Source organism: Coffea arabica, chromosome 4c, assembly GCF_036785885.1.
Source record: "Coffea arabica cultivar ET-39 chromosome 4c, Coffea Arabica ET-39 HiFi, whole genome shotgun sequence".
In the NCBI taxonomy this organism is placed as follows: domain Eukaryota; kingdom Viridiplantae; phylum Streptophyta; class Magnoliopsida; order Gentianales; family Rubiaceae; genus Coffea; species Coffea arabica.
In genome coordinates this window covers 22401031-22415785 of record NC_092316.1, presented here as the reverse complement: position 1 = coordinate 22415785, position 14755 = coordinate 22401031, and the positions used below count along the sequence as shown (strand labels likewise).

General features: G+C 38.3%; 1 protein-coding gene across 1 annotated transcript; it reads right to left on the bottom strand.

The window, feature by feature from the left end:
- Positions 1 to 10945: 10945 nt before the first annotated feature.
- On the bottom strand, positions 10946 to 13906 carry LOC140004732 (uncharacterized). The gene is made up of 4 exons (XM_072044874.1): positions 13454 to 13906; positions 12342 to 13339; positions 11842 to 12062; positions 10946 to 11427 (listed from the first exon to the last, which is right to left on the bottom strand). The coding sequence occupies exons 1-4, from the start codon at positions 13904 to 13906 to the stop codon at positions 10946 to 10948; spliced, it is 2154 nt and encodes a 717-aa protein (XP_071900975.1).
- Between the last annotated feature and the right edge of the window lie 849 nt (positions 13907 to 14755).

The following is a 14755-nucleotide window of genomic DNA, read 5'->3' as shown; positions in this document are numbered from 1 at the left end:
AAAGTTTGATGGGGGTAAAAAATGGTAGAGTGGATTTAAAAAATGCATGAGCCTAGGGAATTCATGCATATTGGGTACGGGGAGACCTAAATCGTGACTCAATTTGCTCTTTTATAGAGGGAATACAAGCGTGCTAAGGCTTAGAAAAAGCCACACTCGTCTATATCCCATATTTAAGGGGACTCTCAAGCAAATGAACCCTATAACTAGCATGAAATGCAAAAATCCTAAAATGGAGGGAAAAGAGGTTCGAGGGGCATGCAAAATGATAAAAACTAAAAAGAATGCATGACATGTAATGAACATGCAAACATGTACTAACAAAGGGAAATTCCTAAGGGTCTAGCGTTGGACTAGCCCATTCTATGAATTCCGACTAGCGTTGGACTAGTGGAAACGTGCATTCATCCATCACATTCATTCATGGCCATGGAAAGCGAGTTGACATGCCAAACACTCGTAAACACATAGCACATAACATTTAGCATGCTCGACTAGATGCAAGGCCCTAACAAAGCAAATTAACACGTAGCAACTAAGCATGCAAGACACATAAGACAATTAAAGCCCTAACTATTACATTTGCTAGCTAGGCACATGACTTTGATAGGTCTTCATTGAATGCTCCTCCAAGCCCTATTTATTACATTAGGGAGACCCTACTACAATCTAAAAGGGGGAAAAGGAATAAAATAATTAAATCCCTAACTATTACAAGCCAAGAGGTGTACACATACCCCATAAAGAATAACTTAAATAAAAAATGCAAAAGTAAATGACATAAATAAAAGAAATTAAAGAAAGGCTAGGAAATCAAAGTAGACATGTATTTCTCACGTAGCACGTTGGTTCACATAGGAGAGACAAAAAAGATAAAAGAAGTTATACCTCTCTTGAGTTGAAGCTCTAACGTAGTGAAATACTTATTTATCCTCCAAAATAATAAAAGAGTCAAGGCATCACTTTATTTATCAAATAATCATAAAAAATAGAATGGCAAACTTGAAATTGAATCAATTGAATCATGTAAGCAACCCACATTCAAGAAGTCAAAAGAAGAAAGGACTTGATTGCACAAATTAACAAAGTTTGGAGGTCAAAATTAAAGAAAAATAAAGTTCAGGGACCTATTTGCAATTAAAGTTAGGGACCCAATTGAAAGAAGTGAAAAATGTCCAGGACCACAGTATAGTTAAGGAGAAATTCAGGGACTGATTTGCAAAATCATTTTCTGGTTTCTTAATGGACCAAACCATTGGGCCATTTGCTTATTCGTTTGGCCCAAAACTATCTTCAGCCCGTCAAAGAAAATCCAAGAAAAACAGATGGGCTGGCCTGTTGATTGGTCCAACCAAAACATCTGGGCTCCTTCCCCAAGCCCATACCGAAAGCCTAAAAAAAAATCAGACTAACCCATCTTTTATCATTCCAGCCCAATCGAATAATGCCAGGGCTTTGGCTATCAAACCATGTCAAAATCCAATCAAAAGCTTTGAATATTTACTTTCCTAAGCCCAACAAGAAACCCAAACAAATGTTACCAAACCCAACTAAAAATTACTAAGCTTTGATTATGCATTAAATCACAGCATTAATCTATCCAGAAATCACATAAAATATGCAAACAGAGGATTAAGCTTAAGAGGGCAAAATTAGTTCAATTTTTTCCAGATTTTTGGGTCACAGTGGAATTAGGCAGAAAATGAAGGATTCAATTGCAATTTTTCAGAATTACTTTTATGCAGGCTACGAAACTTCATCTTCTTTGTTGGGTTTTTACAACTTTTCCAGCCACCACCTTCATAGATTATTCAAGCTACATTCACAGTTCCAAGCCAAATCCAGCAAACTCATTCCCAAAACCCCCTAAAACTTCAACATTCACACAACCCCACTGTAGGAAGCCAATCATTGCAGATCAAACAAAAAAAAAACCAAATGGGCGAACATGCGATGACAGAGAAATGAAATCAGCTTTCTAGTAGCATTTTCGGTTGGGCATTTTATCAAGCAGGTCACGGGCATTAAAAAAATTCAGCATATTGTGCTTAATTGAGGTTATGACTAGCCCAAAGTTTGTTATAATCACGAGGTAAATCACCTAGAGCCTGTATATTCTAAAACCATAATCAATCAACAAGAAAATTGCACTAACAGAGGCACGGAAAACATGCTTTGGGAGGTCCGACGTTTGTGCTTGAAATGGAAACTGAAGTTCAAAGAGGGAAGACGACTTACATGGTTTTCTTGGTGAAATGCGCAGGCAGCAATGGATATCCGATGGGGTGGTAGCGCTTTCCTGGCAGCGGCGGCTGCGATGGTATTGATTTCTTGATGGGCTTTGCATGTCTCTTCTTCCGCTGCAGCAGTAACTGCAATTCTGGGGAAGGCAGACCATAAAAATGAAGAAAACGGCTTCGGCTTCTTCAGGTCGTTGGGTCCAGAGGGCAGAGTTGGCGTTGGACGGCGGCGGTGAAAGGTAGGAAAAATGGACAGCGGTGGAGGAAATCAACCCAGCCGTGGCTCTGTTTTTGTTCTTCCTTTCCGATTTTTCTTCGCTTCCCTCTTCAGCCGCTGCCTCTTGCTTGCATTCCTTCTGTCTTTTCTTGCTGCTTGGCTGCATTTTTTCAGTTCCTCCCCCCAGCTCCCCGAATCCCTTAGTTTCTTCCCCTTTGTATTCTTTTCTCTCGTTCCTTTTGTTGCCGACCGAAGACCTAGCCGCCATAGCTCCCCTCTCTGTTTTTTCCTCCAGCAACTTCCCCAAGTTTGCAGATTTCCCTTTGCCGTTTTCCCCCAGATTTTTCCAATTTCCCTCAGATGTGTTTCGCCTCTCTCGGCTCCCTCCTCTCTCCTTTTGTGGCTCTCCTTTCTTTTTTTATTTATATGGGAGCCCCCCCCAACCTCTAAACCCTCAGCCAATCCAGCTTTATTTGCAGCTAAGGAGCTGCCCAAGCCTGTGTTTGCAAGCTGCGGCAAAACGCAGCTTGCATGCCGAATTTCTCTCTCTTTTTTCTTTAAGATTAATTAGAACAAAAATTGAAAATAATAAAAATAACTAACAAAAATGATTTAATTAACATTTAATGAAAAAATAAACTAGAACAACAAAGTGCAAATTCATTTTTTCCTTTTTCCTTTTTTTCATTGTTTTTCAATTTTTCATTCATTTTTCTTTTTCCCTTCCTTTTTCTTTTTTTTTTTTCAAAATAAATTAACAAAAATAAACCAAAATGCCAAAAGATTGAATTTGAACGTATTTTTGTGAACAATTTTCCCTTTTTTTTTCCTTTTTATGATTTTTCTTTTTTTTTTCAAGAAATTCTATGCTAAAACTTGAAAATAAAAATAAAACTAGAAACTAAAAGCTAACAATCGAATAAAACTAACACGATAAATAAAAAACTAAAAAATAAACAGTAAATGAAATTACACCAAAAATTTGGTGTCTACACTTTTTCTAATTAGATTAATTTTGTTATCAAAACCTTAACCTCAGGGGAGGTTTGTGTAATTTTGTAAACTTTAGGGGAGACTAGTGAAATTGTTAGAAACCTCCTCGAAGGTTTCTGAAATTATCCCTTTTTTTGTCTGTTTTTGTTTATTTTTCAACCATAGTTAAACTGTTGGTCCTTAACCAATTTTGCCTTTCCAAATTATTTCTATTGGTGAAAGATCAACGAAGAGATGGACAAATTCGCAGTCGGATGGACAAATTCACATATCCATCTTTTCGCAGAGATAGGGTTCTGTAACTATATCCTCCTATTGGGTGAATAATAAAAATGATAAGTTTCATAAAAAAAAAAAAGAAAGATCAACAAAGAGCATAGAACTCATTCTTAGAGGAACAAATTTGTAAGAACAAATGATATCCTCCTCGATTTCATTTTTTTTTAAAGGAGAGGCATCATATAGCCAAAAAAAAACCTTGAGTATTTTTCTGGGACTAAGAAAAGCATAATGAAAGCCTATCTTTCATCTGCTTATAGATAAGATATCTTGGAGGAAACTAAAGAGGAAGTTGGATCAGTTAGTATTTATTTTAGGTTAGTAAAGAAGCAGGCTTGTAGGGAAAGCTTTGATGGAGGAGGTGATCATTTTACAGATTGGGGCTGGGGAAAAGGGAGGTAGGAGGTCATGGTGGTGGCGCAAGGAAGGTGATGCAAATCAAGCTATGCCATCGGACAAGATTCAAGTTCCATTAGGACTGGTCACGTGAGCTCGAGCTAAGAAATTATGTGAAGGACTTCAAGGGCTGGTTCGATGGTGTTCAAAGTCAAGAAGTCATTCCAAAGGTGATTGAAGGTGTGAGATTTTGAAAAAAAAATTTTAAATTCTTTTCTCGTTTTGCATGTGTTAAATAATATTTTGACTTATTCTAGTTTAAATCCTTTAATTTCTAAGGTATTTTTATGGTTGAGTTAAATTTTAATTGTTTGTTTTTATATTGTGGTGCGTGTTTAGTTATAGGCATTTTGGTAGTGTGGCTCACTACTATGTGTGTATTAAATTTAGTAGACATGAACGGATGTTGTATACCAAGGAATATATGCTTAGAAGTGTTAAGAGTGAGCTAGAGGAACACCACATAGATGAGTGATTAGAAACTAAGAAGAAAGATTAAGAGATAAGCATTAGTCAAAGTAGTGCCATATGTCACGTTTTCATTTAGTCTTGGAGCACTTAAGTTTTCATTTTTATCACTTCATTTGGAGCAAAATAACCCTTCATTCTTTCTCACGGTGGCCGAACCTCAAGAGGAGCAAGACCAAGAGAGAAAACTCATTTTTCCTTTGATTTCCTTCACCAAATCTTGAGAGATTTCTTCTAATTACCAAAATGTACCCCGATTAACTTCGCATCTAAGGTGATAGCAAGCTAAGGGTGGAGTGTTTTGAAAAGAAAAGGGTTTGTTTTGCTTGTTTTCAAGGTGTTGGAAGGTATAATCATTAGAAGCTCCTTTTGTTCTTTAAATGTTGTTGGATAACTTGATTTTGATTGATTTTAGGGAGTTTCTTGTGATTTTAGGGTTGGGAATGATAAATTTCAGTTTTATTGATATTTTTCAGATTTTATATAAGTTATTTCATCTTTGATTTGGCATTTATATGATTAGTAGAAGCTAGTTTAGTGTTAAGGTGGAATTTCTAGCTTTTAATCGCAAGTAGTGATGGTTATATGCAAATTTTAGCTTAAGAAGTGAGATTTCAGCCTTTGTTAAGTTTGTAACTTTGATATGTGTGGCGACCCCACTTCCCCCTAAGGCGAACCAAAGGGTTGGCGGGCCGTCTGCCCAACTCTCGCTAGGACTCACGCAAGCATTCTAACCCAAATCCTTTCGAAGGATAACTTAATCTATGATAAAACAAATTTTCCCAAATAGGATCATCCTTAAATCCACATTAACTTCAGAGATAGCAATGATAAATTAGCCAGTCAAGGCTCTTAAACGTCCCACGTACTGCGTACCAAAGTATAAAGTCGTACCAATCCGGATAGATAAATACACAACTCTCTATTTCAAACTTACAAGCCAAGTAATTGAATTAGGGTTTACACATTTTCCAGCTTCAAGTGGCAACCCAAAAGAAAAGGGCATTATCTCAAATAACACATTACAGCCCACAGAATAAGTTATAGTATTCAAATACAATCCAAAAGGAAAACATAAGTAAGCATCCAGCTTTCAGTTTCCAAAACCTGTTAAGGAAAACAATAAACGTGGGGTGAGCTAAAGCTCAGTGGTGCCCCAAGACATGCACTCACATAAATCAAACAACAGATAACAATTTAAACAAATTTAATCAATTAAGAAAGCGTATAACAACACAAGGTAGGATACAGGGGCTCTCGGGAGCCATTCTCCTCGCTTGATCAGCTACCCTGGTAGTTGACCCTCCGTCAACTTTCACTACTTATAGTCCATGTAGATCCACTTATTTTAATCCTAACCCGTCACCGTTCATACCTCTGCTTCGGGCCCGAACTTCGCCTACCGACGCAGTATACTCGAGATATACCCGTATAAAATTAGTCGAGGGATTCACCTAACGACGTTATGGTAGTTGGATTCACGAGTCGAGGGATTCACCCAACGACGCAACTACATTTAGATTCACGGATTTATTAGAAAATGTTTCACACACGTCACCACTCGAACGGCTAGTGCGATAAAGTACACACTGCTCACTTCGATGGATCAGAACCATTTATTTCATTTTGACAATTATCACATAGCGAGTTGATAAAGCGCTTAACCACATAAGCATAAAACAAGCAGGGACACTCACCAAGAGTGAAGTTCAAATGTCAAATTGGGAATCGAATTCCGCGTCCTCGCAATATCCTAGAATATCAAATATTGAAATTATAAGTTTTTAAGCTTATACAAATCGAGGTTTAATATAATACTAGTTTACTTTCCCATAGAAATTTCAAAAATCTACTTAGGTTGAAGCTTAACCAAAGTAGTAAAAATGTTTCTTATAGTTTTCTTTGAGGTACTTTTCCTAAAAAAAATAATTAGTATTATTTTCTTGAAATAAGTCGACAAACCTCTTAACATCAAAGCTAGAAAGATAATTTGAAAATTTCTTTAAATCTACAGTTCTTGCAAAAATTATCACTAAGACTATTTTATCTAAAATAAAGTTTCTTGCCGAGCAAGTTTCTACATTTTTAATTAAAGTTATTAAAACTATTGTTTTGGAGCTTTTCCTACCGACAACTATCCAAGGCAAATCTTAAAGAAAGAAAAAGGAGTAAGACTTAGGGTTTTCAGAAACTAGAGAAATTATTTTTCTATACCTATCAAGGATAGTTTGAGTTAAAGGAAATTTGTCGGTTTTGGAATAATTTAGGCAAAACACTAGATATTGAGTTTTATCATCTAATACTAGGAAAAATATTTTTGATTAGCTTGATAAAAATTACTCGAGTTCGCAAGATCGAAACAACTTTCACAGCTTCGATTCCAAATCGAAATCACATTATAGCTCAAATTTGTCGACTTGAAGAAATCACGTTTTAAATAGCGAATCACTAGGCTTTGTAAATCATTGGCCCTAGGTTTCGACAAATTCATTTCCAAAAGGGAAATAAAGCAAGTGACCAAGGCTTCGTCAATCATTAGCTCTTGGTTTTTGGCAAATCTCAAATCACATCTCACTTAATTAAAATAACGTAAGGCCTTTAAGCAATTCCAGCAATTTAAGTTCATCACTTTAACACTTATATAAAAATCATTCACATGGCCAAGGGTTTCGTCAATCATTAGCCCCTAGCACCCAACCAGTAATTCTTGTAGCAACAAGGCTAACATTTCAAATGTTTAGATTTACTAACAGGTATTTAAAGTCAAGAACCAAATTTTCAACAACTTCATACTCAAGCAATTGTTCCACAGCCACACTTCACTATCTCCGATTTATTCTCCCAAGATATCGAGAGTTTCACATCCATATATCTTATAAACTTTAAAACAACTTGTTCCAGATATTTCAACCATTATGATTTCAAAGAATAATTTCACTTTCAAGCTGGAAATTCTTACTCAAACTTTGGCAACTACAAGGAAAATTTCCAGCATTCGTATACCCACGTTTTTGGTTAAATCATTCGCGATATCAAATGTTTCATTGCTAAACAACATGTATATCTTAAAATACACCCTTTTCCTGTGTTTCGAAACCATTTTATGCCAAGGAAAATATTCAAACATCAACTAGTGAAATCCGGAAACAATTCAATATTTTCTGCTCAAATGTTTGGTTAGCTAAATTTTCCAGCAACCATTTATCTTGTATAAAATTCTTCCTTGGCTTATTCAGGGATTTAAATACTCAAATTCGGCATACGGATACTTAGTTAACTGAGTAACATTTCCAGTTCAAAAAATATATATATATAAAAAAAATCAGGTGTGATTAACAACACAAGTCATCGAATTTGCAAGAAAATCTCCAGCTAGCCTCGGTTTGAGCTGCACAAAAATCCGGTTGCATCTTATTTTTATTTTCAGTTCTAACTCAACTAATAAACTACATGCAAAGCTAAAATTTCTTGTTATTAGCTAGCTAATTATGATTATAGGCTCAAAACAACAAAATTAAACCAAATCAAGATGCATTAACCCAGTCAAGTTCTCGGCAGACCCATAGGCTAGGCTTTGATTCATCATCCGAATACACAATCAGTGCATGCAAGCGCTGGTATATCTTCATCTACCAGTAGTTAGCTTAAACATCATATTTTCACGTAGCTAATTGCATTTATGCTCAGATTATTAGATTTAAATAGATTACAACTGCATTTCAGATTTCTGGTTCACATCAATTCCATTTCACTACATCAGAATTTTTCCCAGGTTCCTGATTTCATCATCCAATCACATAAAATTATCATGCATGGCCCTAATCATAATAATCATCCAAGATTCAGTTAATTAATCACCATTGTATGCTCAGATTACTCTAGGAGAACAACATTAAAGCTGCATTTCCAATCAGCTTCTCGGCTAAGACATTTTCCTCTTAAAACAGAATTTTCTTAAGCTTTACCAATATCATCTGAAAGTACAATCAACATGCATGGTCTTAATCATCACGTATTCTCACGGCTAATTCCATTGGAGTGCTCAGATCGTCACAGGAAAAACAAAATGAAGCCGCATTTCAAATCAGCTTCTCAGCCGAAACATTTACTTCCAAAACAGATTTTCCCAAGACCTTGATTTCATTAACCGGCTGTCTAAACCATGCATGCATGTCCCTAAAGGGTTCAATCTACCTCTGATAACTCCTAAAATGATCCAGAAATTACCTCACAGCAAGCTAAGTTCTCGTACAGAAAGTTTGAAAAATTTTCCTTCCTCTCGGCTCTCACGCACGCAGCAGATTTTGGTTGCAGCTGGTGGATGTTGGTCTGAAGTTGACGAAGATGATGATGATCAGCAGCTCCTACGACTCCCACTTGCTCTCCCCTTTCTTTCCTCTAGCTCACGAACAGAAATGGAAGATGTTGCAGCTCGGCCTCTCACTCTCTCTCGGTCGATACTCACGAGGTAAGTCTCTCCCTCTCTCTTTTGTTGTTGGTCCAAAGCAGAATGAGGTTGTGAAGGGTGGTGGTGTTGCGGTATTTAGGAGAAGAGGTTGAGTGTGCAGGAGGGTGGAGTGTGAAGGTGGTGAAAGAAATGTATTGGGCGAATGAGAGGTGAGGTAATTATGTTGTCCGAAATTTGCTGGGTTTGCATGGTGGTTTTGGTGAGCTTGGGAGGGTAGTTTAGTCTTTTCACATTCCTTCTAATGAACACTTAAGTCCTTGATTCTAGTTTGATCCCAAAAATTAATCCCAAGTATAATTTGATCGCCTAATGACATGCTAATCTTGCAAGGCTTTAATTATAAAAATTCTTATGTCCTCAGTATACTTAAGATACTTATATCGTTTTTGTCTAAAATTTATCGATTACAATTTAGTATTAAGGTTCCTTTTAACGCTTAACATTCTTGTTTGATTAATTAAACTATTAAAATCAAGTTTGATCAATATATATAAATCTAACATTTTATGTTAATACGAAAAATTTAATCTAGCTCTAAATATATTAACTTAGTCTAGCAAAACCAAGAAATTTCATAACTTAGAAAAATTATATTATTTTTCACATAAACCTGTTTTTACGTACTTAATTGCAAACAAGTAAAAGTAATGCTAGGAATTATTAAGGAATAAAAGAAGTGCAAATGACATATGAAATGTTATTTATATATGCATTTTCAGGGTTCTCACATCCTCCCCTCCTTACAAAGAATTTTGTCCTCAAAATTCAAGCTTACTAGAGAAATAAATCAGGGTACTTGTTCTGCATTTCTTCTTCTAATTCCCAAGTCGCTTCCTCCAGTCCATGATTTCTCCATAACATCTTTACCAGAGGGATTTTCTTGTTCCTTAGCTCCTTCACTTCTCTTTCCAAAATCTTAACTGGCCCTTCTTCATACGTTAACGTTTCATCCACTTCAATTCCTTCTAGTTGCAGCACATGGCTTGGGTCGGGGTAATATTTCCTAAGCATGGAGACGTGAAATACATCGTGAACCTTGGCCATGCTCGCGGGCAACCTTAATTGATAAGCCACATTCCCGACTCGCTTCAAAATTTCAAAAGGTCCGATATACCTTGGCTTTAGCTTCTTACCTTTCTTAGATACTACTCCGCTCTTCAAGGATTTAATTCTTAGGAAAACCTTGTCTCCTACTTCAAACTCCAAATCTTTTCTCCTTGTGTCGGCGTAGCTCTTTTGTCTACTTTGGGCAGCCTGAAGCCTTTCTCTAATCAGTTTCACTTTTTCCTGGGCTTCTTCTATCCAAGGTATGGCTGTAGGATCTAAAATTTTCTTTTCTCCAACTTCATCCTAATGAATTGGAGATCGACACCTTCTCCCATATAAAGCTTCATAAGGTGCCATTTGAATCGAAGCCTGATAGCTATTATTATATGCAAATTCTACCAAGGTCATATATTTATTCCATTTACCTCCAAAATCCAATATACAAGACCTCAGCAGGTCCTCCAAAGTTTGAATTGTCCTTTCCGACTGCCCGTCGGTTTGGGGATGATACGCAGTACTAAATTTCAACTTGGTCCCCAAAGACTCTTGAAATTTCTGCCAAAAACGCGAGACAAACCTTGGATCTCGATCAGACACGATACTCACTGGAATACCATGTAACCTTAGGATCTCTTTTGTGTACAACTTGACCAATTTCTCCAATGAAAAACTCATGCTTACAGGTAGGAAATGTGCAGACTTAGTGAGTCGATCGACTATTACCCAAATGGCATCAAATCCTTTTTGACTTTTAGGCAGTCCCGTTACAAAATCCATTGTTATATGTTCCCATTTCCATTCAGGGATTTCTAACGGTTGCAATAATCCAGAGGGTTTCTAATGCTCAGCTTTTACTTGTTGGCAAGTCAAACATTTCTGCACATACTCTGCCACATCCTTTTTCAAACCTTTCCACCAGTATAATCCTTTCACATTGTGATACATCTTGGTCACTCCTGGATGTATGGTATACTTCGATCGATGTGATTCTTCTAAAATCTCTTTCCTTATCTCTTTATCTGCCGGAATCACAATTCGATCTCGGAATCTCAATACTCCTTCAGGCCCTAACTTGAAATCTTGGTTTTCCCCTTTTTGCACTTTCTCCAAGTTCTTCTGGATTGTAGGGTCCGTTTTCTGGGCCTCCTTAATACGCTCTAGTAATGGTGATTTCAAAAACAAATTTCCAAATAATATCTTCAATTTTTCCAAGCGTGGGTTCCAACTAGTAACTTCTTCTAACATGTCCCACTCTTTAACCATTAGCCCTGCTATTTGGGCCTTTCTACTTAGAGCGTCAGCTACCACGTTGGCTTTTCCTGGGTGGTAGTGAATTGAACAATCATAATCTTCCAAGAATTCTACCTATCGCCTGTGTCTCAAATTTAGTTCCTTCTGGGAGAACAAATACTTGAGGCTCTTATGATCCGTAAAAACCTCAAAAGTCACGCCATACAAGTAGTGTCTTCATTTCTTTAAGGCGAAAATCACTGCTGCTAACTCTAGGTCATGAGTTGGGTAGTTCTATTCTTGCGGCTTCAGTCTCCTGGAAGCATAGGCAATCACTTTACCATTTTGCATTAAAACACATCCTAAACCTTCCCTAGAAGCATCGGAGTATACGGCATAACCTTCGCCTCCGTCAGGTAACACCAAAACAGGAGCGGATGTTAAACGTCTCTTTAACTCCTGAAAACTTGACTCGCATTTTGGAGTCCAAATAAACTTATTACCTTTCTTGGTTAGCTCGGTCATGGATCCTGCAATCTTCGAAAAATTCTTGATAAATCGCCTATAATAACCTGCTAATCCCAGGAAACTTCTAACTTCAGTTGGAGTTTCTGGCTGCTTCCAATTCATAACGGCTTCGACTTTTGCCGGATCCACGGCAATTCCATCTTTGGAAACCTTGTGCCCTAGAAAGGAAATCTCCTCCAACCAAAACTCGCACTTGCTGAATTTTGCATACAACTTATGCTCTCTTAGTATCTGCAATACTATCTCCAAGTGCGTAACGTGTTCCTCCTGAGTCTTAGAGTATATCAAGATATCATCTATAAAAACCACTACAAACTAGTCCAGGTATTTCTTAAAGACTCTCTGCATTAGGTCCATGAATGCAGCTGGTGCATTAGTTAATCCAAAAGGCATGACTGCGAACTCGAAATGCCCATATCTTGTACTAAAAGCAGTCTTGGGTATATCTTCCTTCTTAATCTTCAACTGGTAATACCCTTGCCTTAAGTCGAGCTTAGAGAAGACCACTGATCCTTGCAGTTGGTCGAACAAGCTATCAATCAACGGTAGAGGGTATTTATTCTTATTGGTAACCTCATTTAACACTCGGTAATCGATACATAGCCTCAAACTTCCGTCCTTTTTCTTAACAAATAGAACGGGTGCTCCCCATGGTGAGTCACTCTCCTTCACGAAACCTTTCTCCAAGAGGTCTTGTAATTGAATTTTCAACTCTTTTAACTCGGCAGGAGCCATTCGATATGGAGTCTTAGAAATTGGAGCCGTTCCAGGCACCAAGTCAATCTTGAACTCCACATCTCTTTCTGGTGGTAAAGTCTTTAATTCTTCGGGAAAGACATCCGGAAATTCCCGTACCACTGGTACATCCTCTAACTTTGCTTGATCGCTGGGAGTATTGATCAAGAAGGCTATGAAACCTTGAGCTCCTTTAGATAACATTTTCCTTGCCCGTATTCCCGAGACCATAGCAGAAGATGCTAACCTACCCTTAACATCTAATCTCAGGGTCGCTTCTCCAGGTATACAAAACTTCACCACTTTCGCTCGGCAATCAAGCTTAGCATGATGGTGACCTAGGAAATCCATTCCTATGATAACATCATAACCTTTTATGTCCAAACTGATCAGATCCACTAACATTTTTCGCTCTCCAACCCAGAATTCGCAATTCTTATAAACTAAGCTAGTGATTACCTTCTTATTACCCATTGGTGTCCTAATTTCAAGGTCAAAGGGTAATCTAACGGGTTGCACATCTATTCCAGACATAAAAGATGGATCTACGAATGAATGCGTTGCACCAGGGTCAATTAACACTTTAGCTAATCGATGAAAAATTGGAAGTGTACCTTCCACAACTTCCGAGGAATCAGGTACAGGTTGGTCATCTATAGCATACACTCTGGCAGTAACTGTTGGCCGGCTCCCTCCAGAAGTGTTTGGTCTAGCGTTCGGAGTAGTCCCTTCCTGCACCTTTGGACATCCAGAAATTTAGTGCTCACTACTTCCATATTTCAAGCACCTTCCTTGCTTCTTCCAGCAACTATCCATAGAATGACCAGGTTTCTTGCAATAAGCACAGGTCACTTGAGGAATTATTGCTCGACCCCCTTGCGAGCTATTCCTAGGTTGTCCTCTTCCATTCGATCCCCCTCTAGCTCCATTGTTTCTTCTCCCTGCATTCCTTGTCCCGGTTCCTCTTACGAGAGTGCCTCGTGGTGTTCCAGGATTAGTCACTCCACTGGTTCCTCGGCCCATTTTGGCCGGTGGGGCATTTCCAAAAGTCGGCTCCCGACTACTACTAGGAGCAAATCTTTTCTTAGACTGGAAAGATTTCACTTGGGCTCTAGCTACTCCAACTCTCTGGGCTCTCTCGACAGCATCTGCGAAAGTATCTATCCTCACGGCGGCTAAGCTTTCCTGTATTTCCACATTCAAACCCTGTACAAACCTCCGAACACGCCTTTGTTCAGTGGCTATCAATTCAGGTGCGAAGCGGGATAGCTTTGTGAACTGGACTTCATATTCGGCGACACTCATCGCTCCCTATTTGCATCTAATGAAATCGTCCTCTCTCTTCTCTTGAATGAGAGGTGGAAGGAATTTGGCATTGAACTCCCTTGTGAAGTTCACCCAAGTCCTTGGTGTATGGTTAGTCTCTCAAGTAACCCGTACTAGGTTCCACCAGGAGCGAGCAGCTCCCTCAAACTGGAAGGTGGCAAAAGTCACCTTTCGCTCCTCCACATAATTTAAGGCGGTGAAGATTTCAGTGATTCTCTCCCACCAGCCTTCAGCCACTTCCGGCTCGGGTCCTCCATAGAATTTGGGAGGTCTAAACTTCAGAAACCTTTCCAGTGCCCGATCCTCTGAGTCAGCTGGGCCTCCTGGATGATGCACTGGTTCAGCGGCTTGGCGTTCAGTCAAGCGCTCGAGGACGTCAGTGATACGGTTAATTGCGGTGGCCACCCGGTCTCCGGCCAAGCCCTCTTGCCCTTGGTATTGATTGTCCCCGGGTTCCCTATCACCACCCGCTTCCGGGTGTTGTCTAGTGGGTCTCCCACGGCTCCTTCCTATCACTTGGCGATCCATATTCTAAATATGCCTATTTCGGAAGGATAGGTCAATTAGGCAAAAGTATTATTTATTTATGATTATTACTATTCTTTTTGGTAAATAAATTCAATATGGAAATGGAGAAAAGGTAAATAAAACACTTAACATATATTTCTACGTGAAAGTTATACAAATAACAAGTTGGGACATTTCCAAAAGTAAGGCACATAGACTAGTAAAAATACATAAAGATAATCCCTTAAACAAAATTAGGGGTATGGTGCCTCAAAGGTAAGTCATCCACCTAGACAAAATTTGATGACTTAGCTAGTGTCC